Source organism: Balaenoptera acutorostrata, chromosome 17 (genome assembly GCF_949987535.1).
Source record: "Balaenoptera acutorostrata chromosome 17, mBalAcu1.1, whole genome shotgun sequence".
Classification (NCBI taxonomy): Eukaryota; Metazoa; Chordata; class Mammalia; order Artiodactyla; family Balaenopteridae; genus Balaenoptera; species Balaenoptera acutorostrata.
Window position 1 is genome coordinate 31,239,204 of NC_080080.1, and position 24,120 is coordinate 31,263,323.

A 24,120-nucleotide genomic window follows, 5' to 3' on the forward strand; every position below is an offset into this window, starting at 1 on the left:
GATTTGTTTTGCATATCTTAGATTTCCTTTCCATACTCCTTTCTTGCCAGTACGTGGGGAGCCCAAATTCTAAGAGGGAGAAGGGGGCTTCCCTGGTGGCGCAGTGGTTGAGAGTCTGCCTGCCGATGCAGGGGACGCAGGTTCGAGCCCTGGTCTGGGAAGATCCCACATGCCGCGGAGCAACTAGGTCCGTGAGCCACAACTACTGGGCCTGCGCGTCTGGAGCCCGTGCTCCGCAACAAGAGAGGCCGCGACAGTGAGAGGCCCGCGCACCGCGATGAAGAGTGGCGCCCCCTCGCGACAACTAGAGAAAGCCCTCGCACAGCAACGAAGACCCAACACAGCCAAAAATAAATTAAAAATAAATAAATAAATAAGAGGGAGAAGGGAAGTGCCAAATGGCACACAGCTGTATGAAGGGGTGACACTGGTAAAACAAACGAAGAGCTCCCTATGTGGAAATCTAACGTGGAACATCAGTTGTGGCCAGAATTAAGGATACCATCGAATGAAAATATCCAAGAATTATCTCTGTAAAATTTGAACCTTTAACATGGAAAGAATTCTAACAAATTTCAGATATATGAAATCTATAAGATACTCTCATTTAAATTTTAAATTTTAAATTCTCTTCTCGAATACAAACATTAACTTCCCATTGAATGACCTGCTTTGCATTTTTTTTTTTTTCACTCATTCACACAGCACAAATTTATAGAACATCCACTAAATTCTAAGAGCCAGGCTGGACAATTGGACTGGAAACACAGGATACAATCTCTCTCTTTGTGTGGAGTTCACTTACATCAAGGTATCTGTTCACTGAGGTACAAACCAAGGACAGGCTCCTGTGTCAGCCTTGTCCTGACTCTGTGAACCAGGCCACATCACAGCCTACCTTGAGCTATGACAATCACATGTGTGTTTTAATCTCCCTCCCCCCTCCCGCTTCTTACTCATCTTCTCTTCCCCCAACCCTCTCCCTCCCCCTCCCCCTCCTCTCCCTCCCCCTCCCCCTCCTCTTTCTTTTCCTCTTCTGTCCCCTCCCCTTCCTCCTTCTCTTTCTTTTTCTTCTTTGGTATGCAGTCTTCTTTTTGAGGATTCACCTCCACCACACACGTCTGCCAGGCGTATAATTCTTTTAAATACGTGTGTCCTTAATATCTCCCAGGGGTTTGAATGGGTTCACAAGTTTTACAGAAATAGTTTAGTTTTTAAATTTTAATGATAATTTTATTTTCATAATAATATAAAAGGAAACATTTTGCAGTAATAATTCATAACTTAAATGTTTTTTTTCATTTAGTTTTACAGAATATATTTCAGCTTCTTCAATTATTTTTTTTCAAACTGAGATCCTTAGCACCCAGTAGGGACCCAAGGACATAGTCTAAGGCATCCATAAAAATGGGTCCCTCAGAAATACTACTCTAAATCTAAACAAATGATTCCATCCTCTGCCCTAAAGAAGTTGCTTACTTAACTAAATGTATGGAATTACACTGCAGAAACTAGTCTTTAATCTGATGCTATCTATGGTTCCAGCACAAATTGAAGACAAGGATGAGATGGGTTCTTAAGGAAACAGAAAAGATTATCAGGTTTTTCTGACATTCACATATTGAATACTGTGAATTTGTATAATATCACTTGTTCAGCTCTTTATATACAGAAAAAATCCAAGGTTCAATAAAACGGCTTAAAATTCATCCCTGCTAGTACTGCTCTTCATTGCCAAGGAAAAGTTGTTGATTATTTGCCAGAAAAATATCTTCATGCTTTTTTAAAACCACGAACAGCTTTTAAACATGAAGTGTAAGTCAAAGATTATTCAGAATGCCAGCTGTTTAGAGGTATGAATCTATAAAGGAAATTTCTCTTCCATATTTGAGTTCTACTCAGTTTAATTTGGGTAGGTCTGTTGAAATAGGAAGTCTGAAGAAGAGTATTGATGAGAAAATGTCTATCCTACCCTTAGAGCCACGCTTACAGCTTGTTAGTCCTGAATCTGGGCATATGACAGAGGATATGAATGTTGAAAGGATATTATATTCCTATCCCTCTCTCCCCCAGGGTGTGCTGAAAAGAAAGGCAGTGGATATCACGTGGATTCAGTGGGAGGCTTGAACCCTTTCCAGAGTCCGCAGACACCATGGTTCTGAAAGTGTCAAACTTTTAATTCTAGGTTGCCTTCCTCACCCTAACACAGGACAACAATTTCTTGAAAACAGATTTTTAAGTTCCCTCCCTGTTTTAGTTCTGACCGTACAACTTATAAAATATTGATTCATGATATACATGTATTTGCATTTAAAGTTAGGAAGTCATTCACTTACCATGATAAATTAGATACAGACATTGTAGCGATTTCTGGAGGAGTCTTGTGGCACAGTCTTCTCTTGGTTTCAGAGTAGGGAATGAGTAGATCAAGCAGACAAGGCCGCCGGGAACTTTAGCTTGGCTACCGCAATGATGCACAAACCACTTAGTTACTCACAGTTTGAGAAGACCTGGAAAGAAAAGGAAGAAAATGATATCTTTAGTACCTGATCTATATAACTTTTCACAGATTTACTTCATCCAGGTCAATAGTTTTGTCATGGTATAAGTCACACAAAAGAAAATATGAATTTTTTCTTAAAATATAAGACATGTCATAAACCAAAGAAAATTAAATCGAGTTTGTGATGAGCTGAATGCTTTTTCTTGAAAATAAATTGAAAGGTTAATAAAATGTTAATTCCCTGAAGTAGAGAATACAAGGAGGGAAGAGAATATATTTTTTAGAGGCACTGAATTTTTTCCCCATAGGGTCAATCAATTATGCTTTCTAAATCAGTTTTATATACTTGTGATAAAAAGATCAGATCAAGATCTTGATTAGTCAGTAGCAGATACTGAAAAGAAAAGTTCCTTGGCACAAATTGTTGTCATATCCAAAGCTTTAATAAAAAATCATTCATTACTATATCTGAGCAAATGAGAATTTATAATGAGCAACACATGGGAGGTAAGCAGTGTGTTTTTACGTAACAAACAGTTCCACACACTTTTTTGCAGCATATACTGTGTACAGTGTTCTATGATCTTGAGCCAAAAATTTTCTGAGGGTGCAATTAATTCCATGATACTATCTTAGGCACTTTCATTAGTTCAGGTCATTAATCCAGTAGTGTTAACAAACATTCATTGAACATATACTATGTGCATTTAGTCTATCCTAGGTACAGCTCAGGGATAAAGATAAATGGCATATGAATAAGACATTGTTCCTGCCCTCAAAAAAAGTTTTATGTAAAAAAGATACTTGTAATAAAATAGGATAAGAAAGGTTTACACAGAGTACATGGGAGCACAGAAGAGGGGCTTCCAACCCATTCAAGAGATTTGGGAAGGATTTCTAAAGAAAACATGCCCCACACTACTACCACTAGGTTTGGCTGCAAGTTTCAAAAACAAATCTTGAGTCTTAACAAGTCCAAGGTGCATATAGCAACTCCGTGGACACCAGAGATGTAGGCTCCTTTTTTGTTGTTTCATCAGTCTCAACACGTGGTTCCCCATCATGCTCCAAGTGGCTGCTGAGTCCAGGGAGTGTGTCTGCATCCAGCCAGCAGAAAATAGGAAGAGGGAAAGAAGGATGCACCCTAAAATTTACGCATGAAATTTCTACTTTCATTTCATTCACTGGAGTGTAGCCACATGACCACTCCTATTCTAAGGGAGACTGGAAAATGCAGCCATTATCCTCGGCAGCCATCTGTCCAACCACAAACCAAGGTGCCTATTAGAAAGGAAGAGGGGGGAAGTGGGTCTTGTGAGAAAACTAGCACTGTCTGCCATCATGTTTGAGACTCTGTGACCTTTACCCCCAATATTTTATGATGCTGCACCTACTGCAAAGTGACAAACATGGGACAGAGGGGAAGTGGAACTGATCCATTGTTCACTGGTAATTTTACATTATTTGATATGTAATTTTAAATATCAAACTTCTTCAGTTTTCTTAAGTCATTCCTAGAATCAACAAAATGTTTTTTGTGCCCTATTATTTACAAGGCCGTAACTAAGTACTAAGGACACAAAGATGAATAAAATATAGTCTTTGCTCACAAAGAATTCACTGTCTAACACAGATGCCATCACGTAAAAAATAAAACAAAATAAAATGCATGCTGAAAATCGTTGTGTACGTTCAAAGGCATACAAGAAGCTATAGCGGAACAGAGAAAGTACCATAATTCTAACGGATTCTAATTTTAATAGACCCTGACTGCTTGTGGTGTAAGCAGCTAGAAAGTCCGTATCTTAAAGCATTTTACAGTCCAAGAAGCTTTCAAGTCCATCCTGCCGTTGGGTAATTGTTAACACATATGGGCTTACATCTATTAAGGATATGGGAACCCCAAATTCTGCTCCCCAAACTGGTAACTGCAAACTCTCACAATCTGTATTACCTGATTCTTATCAAGGGTTTGGTTACCACCCCTCCCCTCCCCCCCAAAAAGTATGTAATACTGTCTGACACAATTCATCCTTCTAGATATTCTTAATTCTATCTTTAGAGAAACGTATGTCTGGATGTTATTATTTTAATACCTAACTAAATTACTTTTACTGAATTATACTTTGGTGTTTGGCCAAGAGTTTGCACTGAGGGACATCACTGAAGAAAATAATAAGTAAACAAGCAAAAACCAGGCCTGTGATATCAGCTATTAGCTATCAGCTAATAGCTATCAGCTATTAGGTGAAACATTAGCCAACACAAAAATATTGCCCTCACAAGTACTCAATGGAAAAACGTGTCAGATCTCAACACCGGGAAAACCATTGTCCTAAACGTCTGGTTTGCTTCAATCTGGTTTGCTTGAACCCTATTCAACAACAGGGGCGCATTATTGCAACTTATGCTTATTTCCTTGCTTTAACTTATGGGAAGCTTTGAAACAAATTTATGATATTTCTTTAAGAACTATATAAGGCCTTGAGGTCTGCTTTTTTAGTGCTAATCCATTTTTGCATTTTGCCAACTTTAATTTTTAACCTCTTTTTGATAAACACGCACACGTATACACACTATATTTATGTAAATACATATAAAACCATCCCCAACTCTATTTTAGAGTGAGAAAGGGCATAACAAAGACCACAGTTCCAGATATGTTTGCTTCTGCAAAATTAAGAAATAACATGCAAAGAAATTTGATCCAGGATCTTTGATCAAGCCATATGAAACTGTTGTTTTTGTACGTCAAAAATGGTCAAATATTGTCGGTGTACATGGTACTACTTAATATAAGTGAAGAGTCGACCAAGACAGCCTCTTATCATTCCCTTCAGCCTGACTAAACTTTAGACAGGCTTTTTCTTGACTGTGGGCCACTGACATCCCCTTTCTTAGAGCATTCACCTTAGAAAAACTGCCATCGTAAATTCATTCTCTGCCCTTCTTCCAGCCTCCCAGACCAGTTTTACAACCCAGGAATGTTCTTCTCCAGGACCTGAGAGCCATCCCTTTGAAATGTAAATGTAAAGGGAGATAGCACTCTATTGCCCACTCTCTGTGGGAGGACAGGAGCCTAACTTCTATAAGTACCAATCAGCAAAGACAGATGCCTAATCACATCGACCAACCTCCCCCTAATATCCTCCAGTACTTTTCTACTAGCTCATCCCAGCACTTAAAAACCTTCCTGCCTTTTGTTTCAGCAGAGTTGAGTTCAGTCTCTCTTCCCTATTGCAATAGTCTTGAATTAACTCTGTCTGGTTCACTTTTCTTTGAGAGAGTTTTTGTTGTTGTTGTTGTTGTTTTATCTATCTATTTATTTATTTATTTATGGCTGCATTGGGTCTTCGTTGCTGTGCGCAGGCTTTCTCTAGTTGCAGCGAGCTGGGGCTACTCTTCTTTGCAGTGTGCAGGCTTCTCATTGTGGTGGCTTCTCTTCTTGCGGAGCACAGGCTCTAGGTGCTCAGGCTTCAGTAGTTGCGGCATGGGCTCTAGAGCGCAGGCTCAGTAGTTGTGGCGCATGGGCTTAGTTGCCCCGTGGCATGTGGGATCCTCCCAGACCAGGGATCAAACCCGTGTCCCCTGCACTGGCCGGCAGATTCTTAACCACTGCGCCACAGGGAAGTATCTGTTTGCATTTTTATGATGCAGAGTTTTTCAAAGGCCTTGTTAGTGGGCTTGTTATTCTCTTAAGTGACATTTAAACGATTCATTGCTTATCAGTGCAAACGTTCCAGAGGAAATATCTTTATGATCTTCAGGCAAGTTTAAATTTTCTGTTTATTGTGATGATTCACAATCTTTATACTAATCCCAATATCAGTCTCCACACTGAAGTATGAATTTCTAGCTTTCAGCCAAAATTCTAGCATTACTAAGAGCCACATTCTGCCCCTTTGTCAAAAGGGAAAAAGAGTATGTCTTTATGGCTATAGCAATGTTTCAAAATATATGGAATGATTTGACTTTCCCTGAATGCCCAGCCAGGATTGTAAGTTATAAGCAAATGCACAACTGTACTCTTTAGGTTACTCTTTTAGCACAATGTTAAGGAAAATGGTATGTGAATTTAATACAAGACCCTTCACTTGGCAGATTCATTAAAAATGTGAATAATACTTGAACAAAACAGTGGATTATTGGGATTATACTTTATCAAAATAATTCTTTTATTGGTTTTTTATTCATTTTATTCATGAATAAGATTCTAGGCTTCAATTCCAGCTGAAAGGAATACTATATTCTCATATGTTCATTTAGTTGAAATTACTTTGCCATTTAGTTATATAGCATTAAAGAATTTTTGTAAAGTGATTTGACTTAAGCAAAAGAAGTGTTTTCATAACCTAGTCTATAAATACAGATACTTTTGTATCTTTAAGATGTTAAAATTCCATGAATATCAGTTTAAGCAATCTACCATACAATAAAAGTATGTTTTTATATATCCCATACTTAAGACAGTAAACCTATAAAAAATACTTGGAATAGGAAAGGAAAACGATTAAGCGTTTTTGACCATAAACACCATTGCGTGTACATAAGTGAATCACATTGCTTTGCCTAGAGAAAAGAGAGCTTGGAGCTCAAAGGTGATACTAAACATTATAGGATAATTTCAAACTGGGTGAGACCATTGGATTTTGTTTAAATGATGTATTGTGCAGGTAATGAGGTACACATTATGTACTCTAATTCCACTAAAGGCATTATAAGAAATAATAGGCATAAAGTGAAGAATAAAATGTATTAAGGATAGAAAGAACATTTTTATGCCAAAGATTCAAAATAAATGTTAGCAAAGAGAATTATCAAGAAGATATTAGAATATTTTGAGTTTTACAGAGTGGCTTCCTCTTTATTATCACATCGAATCAAAGGCCTTTTCCTTGCTTTCTGGTCCCCCTATAAACTAACATTGATATTTCCAAACCCAGATTCCCTACCTCTGGTTGAGCTTGTTTGCTTACAGTGTCCATTCCTAAGCCCTGACTGTACTACAAAGTTCCGATTCTTCTCCGTGGCCTGATGTTTTCTTTCCCCTCTGATTGCATGTATCCAAATTCTTCAAGGATCAATACAAGGCCCACATATCCTGTGCATTCTTGTCTCATAGTTTCAGGTATCTCTGATCTCCCCTCTTCCCCTCTTTCTGAACTAACCTACATCCAGTTTAGCAATTAAAATATATTGAGCATTAAAATGTATACATAACTTTTCATGTATATGTTATTTTTACTTGCTTAAATAAACCATAATTTTGCAAAGGTCAGGAATTGCCTTTTATGTCTAAAAGTATCAAGTATTCTCCAGGTGTTAATAAACTAGTGGACAAAATGCAATACCTTAGCAGCAATATGATTTGAATGACTGAAAAATAACAGTTTGAACATTAACTTTTTTTCTTATTTTATTCTCTTATTTGTATTACTAATTTCAGGACCTCCAGGACTTCAGGAGAATATAAATTAATCTTTATCCTTAAAGAGATATCCTATGGATTTCTATCTATATCAAACTCTCTCTTTCTCTCTACCTATCTACTATAGGTAGCTTACATACACACTTTTTTCCTGTACCTTGCTTTTTCACATATGTACACACTTTTTCTGCGCCTTGCTTTTTCACATATGTACATAATTATATGTCTATATACAATATTTCCTTATCAATTCACATATAGAGATGCCTCATTGCCTTTAAGGATTATAAAGCATTTCATTGAATGGTTTTACTCTAATTTATTAGCCTGTCTCATACTGAAGGAGATTCAGTTTGCATCTGATATTCTGCAATTACAAACAGTGCTGCAGTGTATATATATATCTATCAATCAATCTATCTATCTATCCAGCTATCTATGTTACAACGCAGATACATGTTTGTGGATAAATACCTGGAAGTAAGGTTTCTGGGTCAAATCTACGCATATTTTTACTTCTGAAAGATACAGGTAAATTGCCTTTCATAGAAGTTGTACCAATTTGCACTCCTACAGGCAGTGTAGAAGTTTAATCTTTCTGACATTACTGCTCCTTAGAGTACCAATAAACCTGGTAGATTTTACAAATACACTTCTTGAAGTGTATTCATTGTTCAAAACAGAAATACTGTTCCACACAACCAATTAATCCCTAAGCCTGGTTGATTCTACTTTTGAAATATCTTTGGAACATGTCCACTCTTCTCCATTCATACCACCTCTGTCCACTGTCTTCTGATGCCTGAATAATAACAATGACTTCATAACTAGGTCCCCTTTCTAGTTTAGCCTTCATGCAAAACATTCTCCCGCAGCACACTATGGGCTGAGTGGTCTTCATGGAATGCACTCATTTTCTACTTAAGAGCAGTAGAGAATACAGAAGCAGAGACGATGATGCCAGACAAATCTGGGTATGATTTCCATCTATGCTCCTTGTAACTTACGATCTCAGGAAAATTAAGTACATTCTCTTGGTTTTCTTTATTTTTAAAATAGGAGTGTTAATAGTCTTTTTCTCATAAGATTATGGTGAGAATTAAAATAATAATACATAAAAGGACTTAATATTGTCTGGCACATAGTAAGAGGTGAAAAAATGATAATGGTAATGATGATGATAATGATGAGGAAGAAGAAGAAGAAAGAGAAGGAGACATTGATCATAATAGATGTCTGTCTCAATACTCTTTAACTGCTCTACTTTGCCCTCATAGTAAAGCCCCAATTCCTTGATATTGTTAGCAAGACTTCGAAGTGATCTGATATCATAGATGGTGTTTCTTCCAAACTTTCCTAATCCTCATTAGGTGTAGCCTTCTGTGTTCCCTCATAATACCTTGTTCTTAATCCATGATAACTTTTAGAAACAGTGGTTTAATTCCTTGATGCGGGTCTATATTTCCTTCTAGATTGTAAGTTCCTTGCATAACCTAGTAAACTCAAGGCCTATCACAGTGCCTGAGACACAGACGATATGTAATAAATATCTGTTAAAAAAAAAAAGAATAAATGTCTGAAATAAAGAAACGTAAAATTCTACAGAATGCTGAACTAAAAGCAGTGTCTCTTTTCCTTTTAAACTATAAAAATATTATTTCTTTAATTTTGGTCATATTTATAGGTTCCAGACTTGTCAAATGTTATTATTTTTTAAACTGATTTTTTATATTTCTTTGAAACTTGTATGTTATTCATGAAATATTAATTATGGAAACTTTGAGTGGAAGTCATTCTGTTTTTCAAATCTATTTTGCTCCTTGATTTTATCCAGACCATGGTTTAGTAGCAAACTAAGATCTTTCTGTTTAGACATGCAAAATGGAATCAAACAATCCTGATATTCTAGCTACTTTTGCAATCATCACACAAAATTTCTAACAGGAGACAGGTGTGTCTCTCTAGAACAGGTCAGCATGATTCAGGTCAGCATGGCTATAGACCAAATAGCACAATTACCTTCCAAGTTGTTTTTATACCCGACTGATACCTAGCCCAAAAATACAGTCTTTGCAGAGGGTTGAGAAATCCCACACGTTGAAACTCCAGATTAGCACGGATGGTAACCTTGGAGACAAGCTAATGCAAAGCTTTATGTATCCTTTCGCTGCAGTGCAGCTGTCATTTTACTTGTATTAAAGCCATTTCATGGGAGGTATTAGTATTCAACTGAGCATGTCAGTAATTGGTCTAAAAGCATTTATCAGAGAGACTTGGCTATATTTATGATTATCATAAGTACCCACTTCCAAAATATCCCCTATGTTCAAATTATAGGAAGCACTTATCATAGGCAGAGAAATAAAGGGTTATGTGTCTTAGAGTAATTTTTAAATAAATTAACACACGAAACGAAGATCCCCTTAAAACTGTTTGAGATTATTTTCTTCAGAATAAATGACTGTACCAGACATGGTTAGAATTTTCTGAGGAAAATTCATTTTACTCTTATACGAACTATAAGGATGGCTTTCCCACCTGTGCTTTCACGCTTTGATCTCATCTTCTCTCGAATCATTATGTAGTCATAAGTTTCTCTGTTGCCTGCATCTTCCAACTCCATCTCTTCGTGGTTCTACTCTGTGTCCCTGATTCTTTAACTCTTTCCTTGTTGTGAGTTCAAACTATTCCTTTTTCTTACTTCTTTTTACTGACAAACTCCACAAAATATTACCTATATTCACTGTCTTCTCTTTTTCATCACCCTCTTTTGCTTCCTGGTTTCTACTCCAATATTCTCATCACCAGTCAACTAGCCAATATTTAATTCCAATAGCCTTCTGTCGGGTGCCACTCTCACTGTTCACCTGTCCTGAACTCTCCTTCTCTGACTTCCAGGATGCGGAAACATCCAGGCTCTCCTAAGTCTCTCTGTTCTCCACTAATCTATCATGATTCCTCCATTTCCTTTTATGTCAAAATTCTTCAGAGTTTTGTCCAATGTGACTTTCCCAGTAGATAATTCACAAAGTTCTACCTATGGATCTGATCTTTTTTTCTGAGTTCCAGAATCATTTTTTCTTATTTATTAAACAGTTGCCAGATCTTGTGTTGTTGTTGTCGTTATTGTTGTTTTACTACTTAATAATATCAAGTCATTGTCTACTTTTTATTCCTCCTACCACCACCCAAGTTCAAGCTCTTTTTATCTTTTGTCTTAACCATCTTTTTTTTCAGATATTTTAAAGCATCTAAAAACATATCAGCAAATAAATAATAAAGCATATTCAAAATCTTAAGATGCACCAGTATTCTAATTGAAAAATAGAGTAAAAAAGATGTTCTTTGGACAGTTTAGTGTTTGATGAGGAACATGTCATTTTCTGGAAAACACTTGAAGACTCTCCCCTGAGCGCTAGTCTTCTCTGGTACATAGTTTTCAAATCACTGGTTGGAAATGGTTGCATTGGCTGTGAACCTGTCTCTCACCCTCAATCCATATTAGAAATTAACTTTATTAAGGCAAAGCACTTATGTACACAAATTCCTTGTTTAGGAAACCTCGAATGATTCCCTACCACCTGAATACTACCCTTGACATCTTCTCCCATATTGTCTATCCTCTATTTTCTGGCTTGTCTTCACTCATGTTGGATTACCATTGTTCAGTGAATTTGTTTTCACCCTCTGCTGTAGGCCTATCACAGCACTCTGTACACATTGGAACTAGTCAAAAATACTAAATTGAATTCTCAGTTCAAAACTCAAAATTTTCAGGTGTACATTATTGTACTCAAGGGTAGCACTAAACAAATAAGGCTTTTAAAAAGTATGATACATCGAAACTGCCTAAGGTTTTTAGAATTTACAATACATTTTGATGAGTCACTAAAGGTTCAATCTAATGTGGATTGCCTAGTAGAAAGGACTGCCAAAACTCAGTTTAATTAAAAACAGAAAGAAACAAAGCAGCAGAATTTTTTTCTAAATAAATCTTTCAAGTGAAAAAATATCTTAGGCACACTTAACAAATCTTCCTGTAGTCTCAGAAAATAAGCATTTTAGTATTCAGAATTAACTTAGGAGAACTGGGGAAAACCAGCCCGTGAACACAATGCAGTCTAGGAATGTAATATATAGTTGTTGATTTTCCCCTGAAGACTTGCCAGGCATGGCTTCAAGCCTCTTTATGGTTCAGCTCAGGTCACCTTGTTGATCCTCATCTCAAGCTCCCCCAACCCTGCCCACCCCGCTAAGGCCTGGCAACACCGTGCTTCGTTCTTTCCTGAGTAAACTGAACACTTTCATGCCTATACGTTTCAGAACTAACAGACTGGTCATTATGTTCCCACTTCTGGGAATGTCTCTCCTCCCGGTCCTGCAGATCTATTTTGCCAGCAAAGTGCAGCTCAAATATCAATAGCCCTGTTATTTAAAACTTAGTAGAATGATGACCCCTTCATATTTGTACCCTTCTCATGATATACATATTTCTACTGCAATATTTATCACATTTCACTAGTGTTATGGTTTACCTGTCTATTAAAGGTGAGCATTGCATGTTAATAATATGATATTATTTAACTACCTAAGAAATAGTTAAGAAACATGGACTTTGAAGTTTCTAGCCACGGGTATGGGAGCACCCTGTGTTACAACAAATGGATAGACAACCAGAGAGGAGATATAGTAATATTTATTTAAAATATATTTGTACGTATTTTAGAAAAACTACCAAAGCCAAAGAAATCCAGTAGTTATTCACCTATCTGAGTCATACTATTTCCTTAAGAGAAATAATTATATCTTACTTTTTTTTTTCTTCATTCTTGTACTACTTAACCTGGTTTATTATCTAGAAGGAACAATCAATAAGTATCTGTTAAATTGATCTTAGTTGAGTTGCTTTATTATTATGGTCATGCAAATTATTGACTTTTCTTTCTGATTTTTCTTTTGTTTTTCCTTTTGTTTGACAGTGAAGTCATCTGCATATCAGAGACTCAAATAATAGATATAAGGAAAAACAGCCTACTTCCAAGAGAAGAAATCTTAAATGTTAAGACCTTCTCTGTTGATAACCACTAGTCAGCCCCTACATGTAGGCAATACCTATTTCTTAAGGAATATAACATCTTAGAGTGAGGCATTTTTCTCAGATACGGATTACAAGAAAAATATTTGCATGTCATTCTTCGCTAAGGCAAATGTTTTCTTCTTTTGGACATTATTTGAAAATACCCAACATCATCACAAATCAATTCATTTCTTTAAACAAGTCCTTTCGATAAGCCTGGAGAAGAACTGACTTTTCTCTAATAGCCTTTGACTTTCATTTTGCAGAGATCGACCTCCTTAAACTGAGGAACTTCCATCTTTTGGAGCTAAACAGAAAGTGTCTCTAAACATCAGAGAGTATCACAGGAGGTTCAATGAAGTACACAGTCACCTTTGCAGAGGGATGATGTCACCACTGGTGAAATGAATTAGCAATGGAAAAATAGTTCAGATATCCTTCTGAGATGGAAAAAAAAAAGCATTTTCTTAGCTTATCATCCAAATTCTCTTTCTTCACAGCAGCGCTTACTCAACAACCTCTTCATCAACTATTTTATTAAATAAAAATTAACTCAAGTCTCAACCCCAATTCTTTATGTTCTTCTAAGAATTCACACACTTAAGAAATGAACGGTCAGAAATTATGACTCCTTGAATAATGACTGAATGCCTCCTTTGTCAGCCAAAGTTTTATGATTTGAGGACCATAGACTAGGCAATTTACTCTTCAACATTTCCTTGGGGTATTCAGAGTTATACAAATACATAAGATTTTTGTTTGTTGAATTGTTTGTTTTTAAACATTACTTTAAATTCTCACTTAAATGTATGCCAGCTTATCTTTGGATATTTAATGCCCCAGATATTTTTTTCTTATCCTTTTAAAATGCCAAATTTTATCAAGAAAATTAGTATTTATGAAAATTTGTTAGCTCCTTTTGTCAATTGTTTTCTGTAGTTCGCTGGGAAAAAATGCTACAACCTCATTACCAAGAAGCTGCTTCCTCTGTGATCTTCAAATAATGCTGTCTTGCATAGTTTTTAAATCGTTTGTACCATTTTAGGCTTGAAGTTGAAACTTGACTTCTTCTTACCAGATGATCAATCTCTTTCAACTTCTTCTTCAGATCTTCAAAGGTGTGTAGTACCTTCAGTAGCATCTACCCGGTTTCAAAGATTATGATGATCTACACTGCATGAGACAAATTTCTAGCTTTTCAAACATACCATATTATGCTTGAGTGACACAGTGAAGCTTTCCAAAACCAATAATCATAATATAGCACTGTGATAGATGTTTTCAAAACTAGAAAAAAGCCTATGCGTTATAGATGGAGACATACACATGACCAGGCTTATATCTTGTGTTCACCCCTCTCAATATACTTCCAATGTTCCTTCTAATGAATGGGATTTCCTAGACCTTTTGTGCTCACGAACTTTCTTCAAAGGCTTTTCCATTTCCTTAGAAGACCCTGAAATGACCCTATAAAGAGAACAGCTAAGCTACGATGGAAGAATACATTCTCCTACATGGACCCACTTACAACTTAAAACATTTCCATTTTTGCACTATATAAACTTGTTAGTTGAATTTCTATTTGGATAGTAAATTTTTGGTGAAAATTTCATACAATGTTATAGCACATATTTGGATAGCAAGAGTCCAGATAGTGAGGGCTATCTGCTTTGCAGGAATATATGTGTTTAATAGTTTCTAATTTAAAATCTTAGAGTAAGAAACATTGCCCAACTCATTCCTCCTATCTCTAGCCAGAATTAATTGCTGCCAGTTAAGAGCCCCTATTATTGCCTGTAAATGTTTAAAAACCAGAGGGGGAACATCCACCAAATCTTTATCATATAAATAATTCCACTACAAGGGGGGGTGATTTCAGTCTACCAATGTGGCGTTATTGAAAGCAGAGTTGGGAAGGGATGCTCACGATCAGCTCAGGAGCCCTGCTGGTGTGGGCTGGCAAATAATCTGGATATGGGGTACAAGTTGTGGAGAAAGAGCTAGCAGAGGGAGGAAAGTTAACACAATATATAAAAAATGGAAAGAGAAGCACTGAAGAAAATTCTTGAAGAGACGAGATCAGGTGAATAATAGATGGAAGGATGAAGCCAGTACAGAAAAAAAGAAAACTTCATCTGAGCCTTGACAAAAGGAGGTGAGGCTGGCTATAGATAGAGGAACATTTTTAGGTATAGCAATGGGAAATTGTGGTACTTAAGACTAAGAGAGTTCAGAGTTTCCAATCCCTTTGAAAAGTAGGAAGCTAACAATCAGGCGGCACTGGGCAGTCAAGATAGAAGAGCTCACGTGGGGAATAGGAGCAGAGGGTGATCAGGGGCAAGTACTAAATAAATATATGTGTATGTGTGCATGCATATATTTGATGTTCCTACCTATCTTCCCCCACTACACTGGAGTTCCCCTAGAGAAATAAAAGCAACTTACTTACCTTTGTCTCCCTGACATATATCCTAGCTCTTTTAGTTTTCTTTTAACATTATTATTTGTTGATAGGTAGGCATAGGTAGACTGGATGATCAAATAAACATGGAAAAATATGTAGGTATTTCTAAAAGGATGTACTATTTTAAATATTATTTATTTTTCAATCTCATGCAAACCCCATTAACCTGAATTTAAATATCATATTTAAGGTATTTGTTGTTGTTGCAGACAAGAGAGCGTTTATTTGGGGAAAAGTCACCTTAGTCCCAAGACAATAATTTTAAGTAAAGGTGCTGGTTATAATAGAGATTATATACACATAGATGACATAAATACTGGAATCCCTCCCTGCTTTTTTACAGGATATGTAGAACAAAACTTTTAGCGTAACAGTTGAATATTTTCAATGCTTTTGAGTCAGATAAACTACCTAAGCTTAGGTCTATCACTTAATATCTTTATTCACAGTTTATGTTTGCTTATTTCTGCAGTATGGATAATGCAAGCTTATCTAATGTATCTTTGAGATTACAGTAAGATTTGCTATAAACGTTTTGCAAATATCAGTAAAGGTTGAATAAAACACGCTTTAAGAGAAAAAGTTTGAGATTTCTAAGATTGTAGTAGGCAGTATAACTTTATAGCAGTTTAAGTCATTGCTTCCTGCTGTGTTCCTTGGTGCTTTTATATTCTTTATTAATTCATCCATTCACTGATTCTTTGGTCCATATTTAAATGACTGTCACATGAGAGGCATTGTTCTATGTGTTAGGAACATAGCAAAAAAATAAGGAAAGAGCTGCTGTCCTCATGTGACTTATATCATACTGTAGGAGAAAAGCTACAAGAACAAAATAGTAAAGGGATATATATATATAATATCAAGAAATGATAAATGCTATGAAGAAAAGCAAAGCAAGGCAAGGGGCCAGTGGGTGATGGGGCCACTATTTTAGATATGGTGGTCAGGGAAGACCCATCTAAAGAGGTGATATTTGGACAAAAAATATAAAAGGGAATGATTTTATCTCCTTTCTAAAGTACTTATGTATTTTTATGAATTTTTTTTAAGTTGTATCAAAAATAAAAGTAGGGGATTCAGCAGCTCAGGTAAAACTATACTATTACACTTACCTTTGCTTTCTTAAATAGAATAAAACAAAGAGAATTTATTGGTGACTTGGGTGGCAGATCATTATTATGATCCATTTAAATCAGAAGCTTTTTTTTCCTTTCCCCCACTGACAGCTGCTCCAATCACCACCTATCTGTTGACTGCTGCTAATTGCTATGGTATGAAAATTCAGAGCTATGGTTAAAAGGACTCAGTGAAAACAGTTAAAATATTCTGACTGATGGTTTTAAGGCTTGCCTACAGAAGAGGTTTTGGTTGTAGACTTACAAAAGTTCTTTCATTAGCTCTGAGAATTGTGTTTTATAAACTAACTCTGGGAAAAGGAACATATAAACACAAAAGGTGATTTACATATGAGATCACAAAAGCTAATATTTATTAAGTGCTTACTCTATTTCAGACGTTGTTCTAAGCACTTTATCTCAATTCTTCCTTCAAAAGCTAAGCACACTCTCTCAGTTTTTTTGTCTATAAAATGGGGAGAAAAGTAGTACCTTGTTCAGAATTTTACTGATGAATTTATGATTCCCTACATATTACATTTAGCAGAGAAAGAATTAATTTTTTTTTTATCAGAAGGAAGATAGAATAACATATAAAGACTCTGAGACAGAAATGAACTTATTGCGCTCAAGGCAGAGGAAAAGGCCAGTATGGCTGATTCAGTACGTATATCTAAAAAGCAGTATGTGCTATTTGCCAGAATATTATTGGTTATCTGTTGTATCTGTTTTATCCTTTGTTAAAGTTGTCAATGCCTACAGCTGAACACATGCAATGAGGGGGAAACTCCCAAATAGCAAGATTTCAAATAAATTTCCTGACATGGAAACAGGAAACGTAACTCTGTTCTTACAGAGAAACATGAAATCCAAAATATGAATCTCCCTTTAAGAAGAGAAACAGCTTTAACTAATAGGAAACCAAAAAAAGCAATCACTTTTATTTCTATGCTGTGTGTAAATTCCTTCTTTTGAGGATGAGGGTAACTTGAGAGGACAGAGTACTGACAGCCCTATTTGCTAAAAAGTCAGATCAAGACCAGATAGGAAGTTAAAAGAGAGAAAGAGGAAGAGAGAAAGAGACAGAGAGAAGCAGTATGATAACAGAAAGCACATATTTCCTTTCTAAATAGTCAATCTTTGAATAGATTTCAAGAAGAATAAAATATGTTTTAGAGAATTACAAGTTATAAAGCATGGATGGTTCAGGATATATTGACATTTCATGAATTATACTTGTAAATCATTTCAAACATAACAACTTACACTGAAAACTCTGAGATTTCCCACTGAAGAGATCAGGATTTGTTCTCCTAAAGCTATAAAAAGCCAAATTAGTTTTTAGTTTTTGAGATAGTTATTACAACTTTATGTCTTCCTTTTGTGCAATTTTAAATATTGAAATACAAATGCTTCTGAGAGTACTTAAAGCCAAACATGATTTGGAGTTCTGTTCATACTTCAACATAAGATAAAGGTGATTAACTAAATTTCCAACTGAGACTTTATACTTCCACTCCTTTCCTTGCAGGAATATTTTATTTTGTCCTTTACAACTTGATGGAAAAGGTATGATTTCAAGAACGTTTATGTTGGTTGAGGATTTCTGCGTCTATGTTCATCACTGATATTGGCCTGTAATGGAATATTACTCAGCCATAAAAAGGAACGAAATTGGGTCATTTGTAGAGATGTGGATGGACCTAGAGACTGTCATACAGAGTGAAGTAAGTCGGAAAGAGAAAAACAAATATCGTATATTAACACATATATGTAGAATCTGAAAAAGTTGGTATAGACAATCTTATTTACAAAGCAGAAATAGAGACACAGGCGTAGAGAACCAACGTATGGATACCAAGGGGGAAATGGGTGGGTGGGATGAATTGGGAGATTGGGATTGACATTTATATACTATTGATACTATGTATAAAATAGATAACTAATGAGAACCTACCGTACAGCACAGGGAACTCTACTCAGTGCTCTGTGGTGACCTAAATGAGAATGAAATCCAAAAAAGAGGGGATATATGTATACGTATAGTTGATTCACTTTGCTGCACAATCACACAACATTGTGAAGCAACTATACTCCAAAAAAAATTTAAAAAAAAAAAAGAACATTTATGTTTGGAACTTCGAAACATTTAGGAACTTGTATCGGTCTCTATCTGTGAAACAAGGAAGTTGAACTACATCACCTGCCTGAAATATTTCATAAAATGTCAAGCACTATTCCAATAATCTTTATTATTTATTACCATTGTTACCTAAGTTAACAAGCTTTAAGATTCTAGAATTGTGCTATAATGCTCTTTGGAAAAATTAATAAATTTTAAATCCCCAAATATGAAATTGTATTCCATATAATATTAACATTAAATGTATTTTGTTGTATTCTAGTTATTAGGTATATAACAATCTGTTTATCAGATATTTAATTATTTAGAATGCCTTAGTCACAAGTCACGCTTTAATAATAACCTGGTTTACTCTGTATCTCTCTTTCTGTCTTTCTCTGTTTCTGTCTCTCTCTTTCTCTCTCTCTCTTTCCACACACACACATAAATATATTCCTTCCCTATTTTTAGAAAAATTAGTAAATCAAATCTTTAATATTCTACTAGGTATGTCCTATGTTTCAGTGACAGTCTATATTTAGAAAATTCTCTGATTTTTATGATAAACTAATCTCCACAAATGTTGGCATATGTAGCTGAAATATACATTAAATAATTGAGAAAGAAATTTTAATTTTTCTTCATTGACTGACTTTTATTCCCTCTGTATTTCTCAGTTTATGTTACTGTCACATTTTACATAAGATCTTACTTTCAGTTTTCTTATTTTAGTCAATAAGCCAATACCATGTGCAGAACACGTCTAGACTATAAAATTATTTTCTTATAGTAATAATTTCTTCCAAACTGTTTGTATTCATTAAATATGCCATCTGATAGAGATATTTTGGACTTAAAAAATCATAACTAAAATCTCATCAGGAAACAACAAGAACATTCATGAATTATCTTTGTACTTCTATGTTAATTACAAAACTAAATATTTTAAGCCATGCTTTATAACTCAGAGATATTTCCCAATTAGAAAATTGACTAAGCATAGCTTCTTGATGTTAAATTTAAACACATTTGTAAAATACAAATACAGTTTTATTCATGAAGGCTTTATAATATCCTATCATCGTGTTATAGACATTTGCCTAACAACATTTAAATTAAGCTCTTTGCCTAAATGACTCTTGCTGGCATAAGCCATTGGTTTATGTCAACATTCCCAGGTCATTAAGGAGTCATTCTGGTCCAATGTTTATAATATGAAGTAATAGGAAGTTTTTTCAACCTGCCACAGTGCCCCAAATCCTCCAATTTGGTTTTCATCCCCTAAGAATAGCTGTAGAAGAGTTCAACAAGAATAAAATACCTTCAGAAGAGGAAGGTGAAGTCAATGTAGTGGGCCTTGCCAGTGTCCCTCCCCACATCCAGTTAGTAATGACACCTGGTCGTGGGGATGGGAATGCAAAAACCTGTGCTCTAAATTAGTTAAAGCTGGTGGATGCAATTTCAATGCATCAGTTTGAATTTAGGCACAAGTTTACATGTGAAATGTGTAAGTGAGGTAGCAATATATTTCAAAGGGATCAGTGGGTTAGTTATGCCTGGGAAACCCAATCCCTTAATGACTAGAGCCAGGTCCCTTGTCCCCCAAGGGAGCGACTCATAGGCCATCATTCAGGGCAGCCTTAAGAAACACACCCAGTCTCTGACTCTGCCACTGCTGAATGCTCGCATCTCAATTGCTATTCTTCCCAACAGCACACAATGAAAACCTCAGTGTCCTTGGAAATCCAAGGGATGGATGTCATATAATGCCTGCTCCTCTTCTACACTGTCAGTCTGCACTTTGCCCCACCTGCATAAACTGTGATCCTTTAATCTGCTTTTCGACTAGCCTTCCTCGCCTCTCCCTTCTTGCCAATGGGTCTAAGGAAAATGAGATTGGTATTAAAGTCAACTTTTCTATTCATATCTTGTGAGTCTGCATTATCTGGGTAAAAACTCACTCTTTCAGAGAAAAATCAAAGGCCCTGAACCTGGTTCTAATTCTTGACCCAGAGAATTAGTGTTCAATCAGATTAGGAACTAAATAATCCAGGAATCATTTAGCTCAAGTTACTTGCTCTGATTTTACTTCAGTGAACAGAGTACTATAGTGACTGTAGCCAACTGGGTATGATGGGCTGAAAGAGGGAGAAGAGACGTTAAAGGTCCAAATTGTCATGTCCTCTCATGGAAAAAAGTATAAGCAACATGCAGTCTTTAATTATGGATGGCAAAGAAGGCAGTCTAAGGACAACAGTAGACATTCATTCAAATATTTTTCAGCATTTACTGCAGATCATTGTTCAGTTTGGGACATCCAGAAATCAAAGAAAGATCTGATCTCAAGGAGCTCAAGGTGCAGGGTGGGTGACAGAGATGAAAATGAACAATTAAAATAACACACAATTGTATGCCTGAGGATTAGAAGAGGAAAGTGGAGGGTATAAAGCCACGGATCAGGGCAAGGGAAGGCAGATCTGGGTGAGCTTCCTAAAGAAGTTCATGTCAGAGTTTTTAAAAATTGCCAACTGAGGCACTTTGAGTGAGGGAGGAAACATACGCCAAGGCCACAGAGAGACTATGGCATGTTGACATGGTTAGGAATAGGAATGGCTAAGGCGTAAAGGGTGTGTGTGTGTCTGTGTGTGGGTGTGTGTGTATGTGTTTGGGGTAGGACATGAGATGAAACAGGAAAGGTAGGTCTGATGTTTCAAAAAAGATGATAGGCAACTTTTTTTAGATATAACACCTAAAACACAAGCAATCAAAACAAAAATAAATTGGAATTTTTCAAAATTGAAAAACCTTTGCATGTCAAAGGACACTATAAAGAAAGTGAAAAGACAATCCACAGAGTGGGAGAAAATATTTGCAAAGTATATCTGTCAAGACTTTAGCATTCACAAAAGAAAACTAACCCAATTAAAATTTGGGCAATTACCACATTTAAATATTGGCTAGAATGTTTAGAAATTGGAGCTCTCGTATCTTGCTGATGAGAATGTAAAAGTGTGGAAAACAGTTTGACAGTTACTCCAAAATTTAAACATGGTGTTACTATATGAGCCAGCAATTCCACTCCTAGGTATTTATACAAGTGTTGAAAGCATGTATTCACACAAAACATAAATATGCATAGCACTGTTTTCATAATAGCCAAAAGTGGAAGTAAGTTAAATGTCCATCAACTGATAAGTGGGTAAACAACATGTAGGATACCCATACAACCATACAATGGAACAATATTCAGCCATAAAAAGGAAGGAAGTACTGATACACGCTACAACACAGATGAACCTTGAGAACATTAGGCTGAGTAAAAGAATAAAGACAGAAAAGGTCACATATTGTACAATTCAATTTATAGGAAATGTCCAGAATAGGCAAATCCACAGAGACAGAAAGTAGATTATGGTGACCAAGGGCCAAGAGAGGGAGGAGAAGAAAGTGACAGCCAATAGGTATGGAATTTCTTTCGGGAATGATGGAAATGTTCTGGAATTAGCAGTGATGGTTGCACAGTTTTTTGAATATATTTAAAAAACACTGAATTGTTCACTTTAAAAGGTGAATTTTATGGCATGCGTATTTTATTTTGATTTTTAAAAAATTTAATGTGTTGCCAAAGGAAATGCAAACTCTACAGACATAACATAGTAGGCCTGGGTCTCAATTATCAGGTACAAGTCTCCAAAACCCAATTTTATCTTTCTTAGCTTTTCCCATGATCAGCCTTTGTACTATAAATGCATTCCTTCCGACCAACAAGTTATGTAGGAATCAGTAAAAATCTAATTCGTTATGATAAGTATTGTAAATTTTTTCTTTTTTATAAGAAGACTGAGTAACATCCAGAAAACGACAAGATACACATTAATTCCAATACACTGCAGAATGGGAAAGAGCACAGAAACTCTGATGTTGCACATAGAAAGTGTTAAATATCGAGTAGCCATGAATTAAAGACCCAGGAGGTGACTTCGAGTAGTGCTACCCCCCAGTATGATTCATGGATCTCTGCCAGTCGACGAAATGTTAGTTACCAGTCTGCAGTGAGATAGGAGGTTGTAACAGAATGTAAAACATTAATTCGTTGTGATAAGCATGGCAAGTTTCTTAAATATACATGGCAAGATCTTAAGTGTCAGCTTTTCTTCGATAATATTTATAAAAGTGGAGATCCAACTGGAAGAAGATCCAACTAGATGAAGAAATACAGCAAAAACAGATTCTTAAAACAGTATATGCACAGCTCAAATTTTGAAGCTGTTAATTTATCGTGTTAGCCCACATTTTCCCTTGATACCCTCCCATATCTGCTTCCCAATTCCTCAACACATGACTTGGTTTTATAAACTCCCAAATCCAAAAAATGTTATCACTTATTTTATTGAAAAAAAGAAAAAGAAACTAATGTGTGGGGAGTTGGGCGGAAGGAGAGTAGATGTATATACACACATACACACACACACACACCCTATCCTTTCTAAGAAATAAATATAACAAATGGTGCCAAAAGCATACCACTAAAGATATTTATGTACTGTTTCCCATCACAAATTACAAAGAATAAAAAATCTGTCAAAATGGGATTTACAGAATTTCCTTCTGCAATTCTCACAAATAACTTCCAAGCCATCGCTTATTACATTTTATTTTTACTAAAAAGCTAATACAATATCTGTTTAAAGTAATTTTATAATTTATTTCTAAGACACATCTAAGACTTTGTAATTGTAATGAATTCGTAAAGAAAAATGTATTTGTATAAGTGTTTCCATGACAAATTAATCTATGGTAGCAAAAATTTTAATTGTGAAAAACATTTGAAGCAATTTTTCAAATATTTCATTTCAATCAACAAATGGAAAACATCCAACCATATTTGCATAAGTTAATTTTAAAATATTTTGTTGATATTATACAATTAGAATATACTACTCTTTTTTGTCACTGGATGAAATGTTTGTTTACTTGAGGATTAAAGTTAAAGTGAACTTAAATATTTATAAAGTAGGGCAAACAATATTGGAGTAGTAGTTCATAAACAAACAAATAACGAGTAGGTCTTGAACAAGACAGTCATTTATTGTACTTCTGTGATTCTGGGCAACTCACCAACACTGAATCACTGCAATATGCAAATACAGCAACTCCAAAGTCTAAGAAATGTTTACGATGAACCTTAGCTCCTCTTAGCACTTCATACTTTGCCCTTCTTAACTGCATTTTTAAAACCAGCTGGTCACCCCTTAACAAAACTAGCTTCTGGAGATCAGAGAAGAATTATTTTTTCTGAGTCCTTAGAAAAAGTTGCTGAGAAACAGCTACACGTTTTTGTAGTAGAAATGTTCCTAATGTATTTTACTGTGGTCCAATCACTTTGGTTGAATGCTTCAAAACTGATC

At 35.7% G+C, this 24,120-nt stretch overlaps 1 protein-coding gene across 5 annotated transcripts in view; it reads right to left on the minus strand.

Annotated features, from left to right (window-relative positions):
- The window catches only part of OXR1 (oxidation resistance 1), a 458,270-nt gene that overhangs the window by 374,427 nt on the left and 59,723 nt on the right, over positions 1 to 24,120 (minus strand). For all 5 annotated transcript variants that reach the window (XM_057531888.1, XM_057531886.1, XM_057531885.1 and 2 more), the window contains one exon: positions 2,337 to 2,510. In XM_057531888.1, the coding sequence (XP_057387871.1) occupies positions 2,337 to 2,359 (23 nt within the window). In that variant the 5' untranslated portion in view covers positions 2,360 to 2,510. The remainder of the gene's footprint in view (positions 1 to 2,336; positions 2,511 to 24,120) is intronic.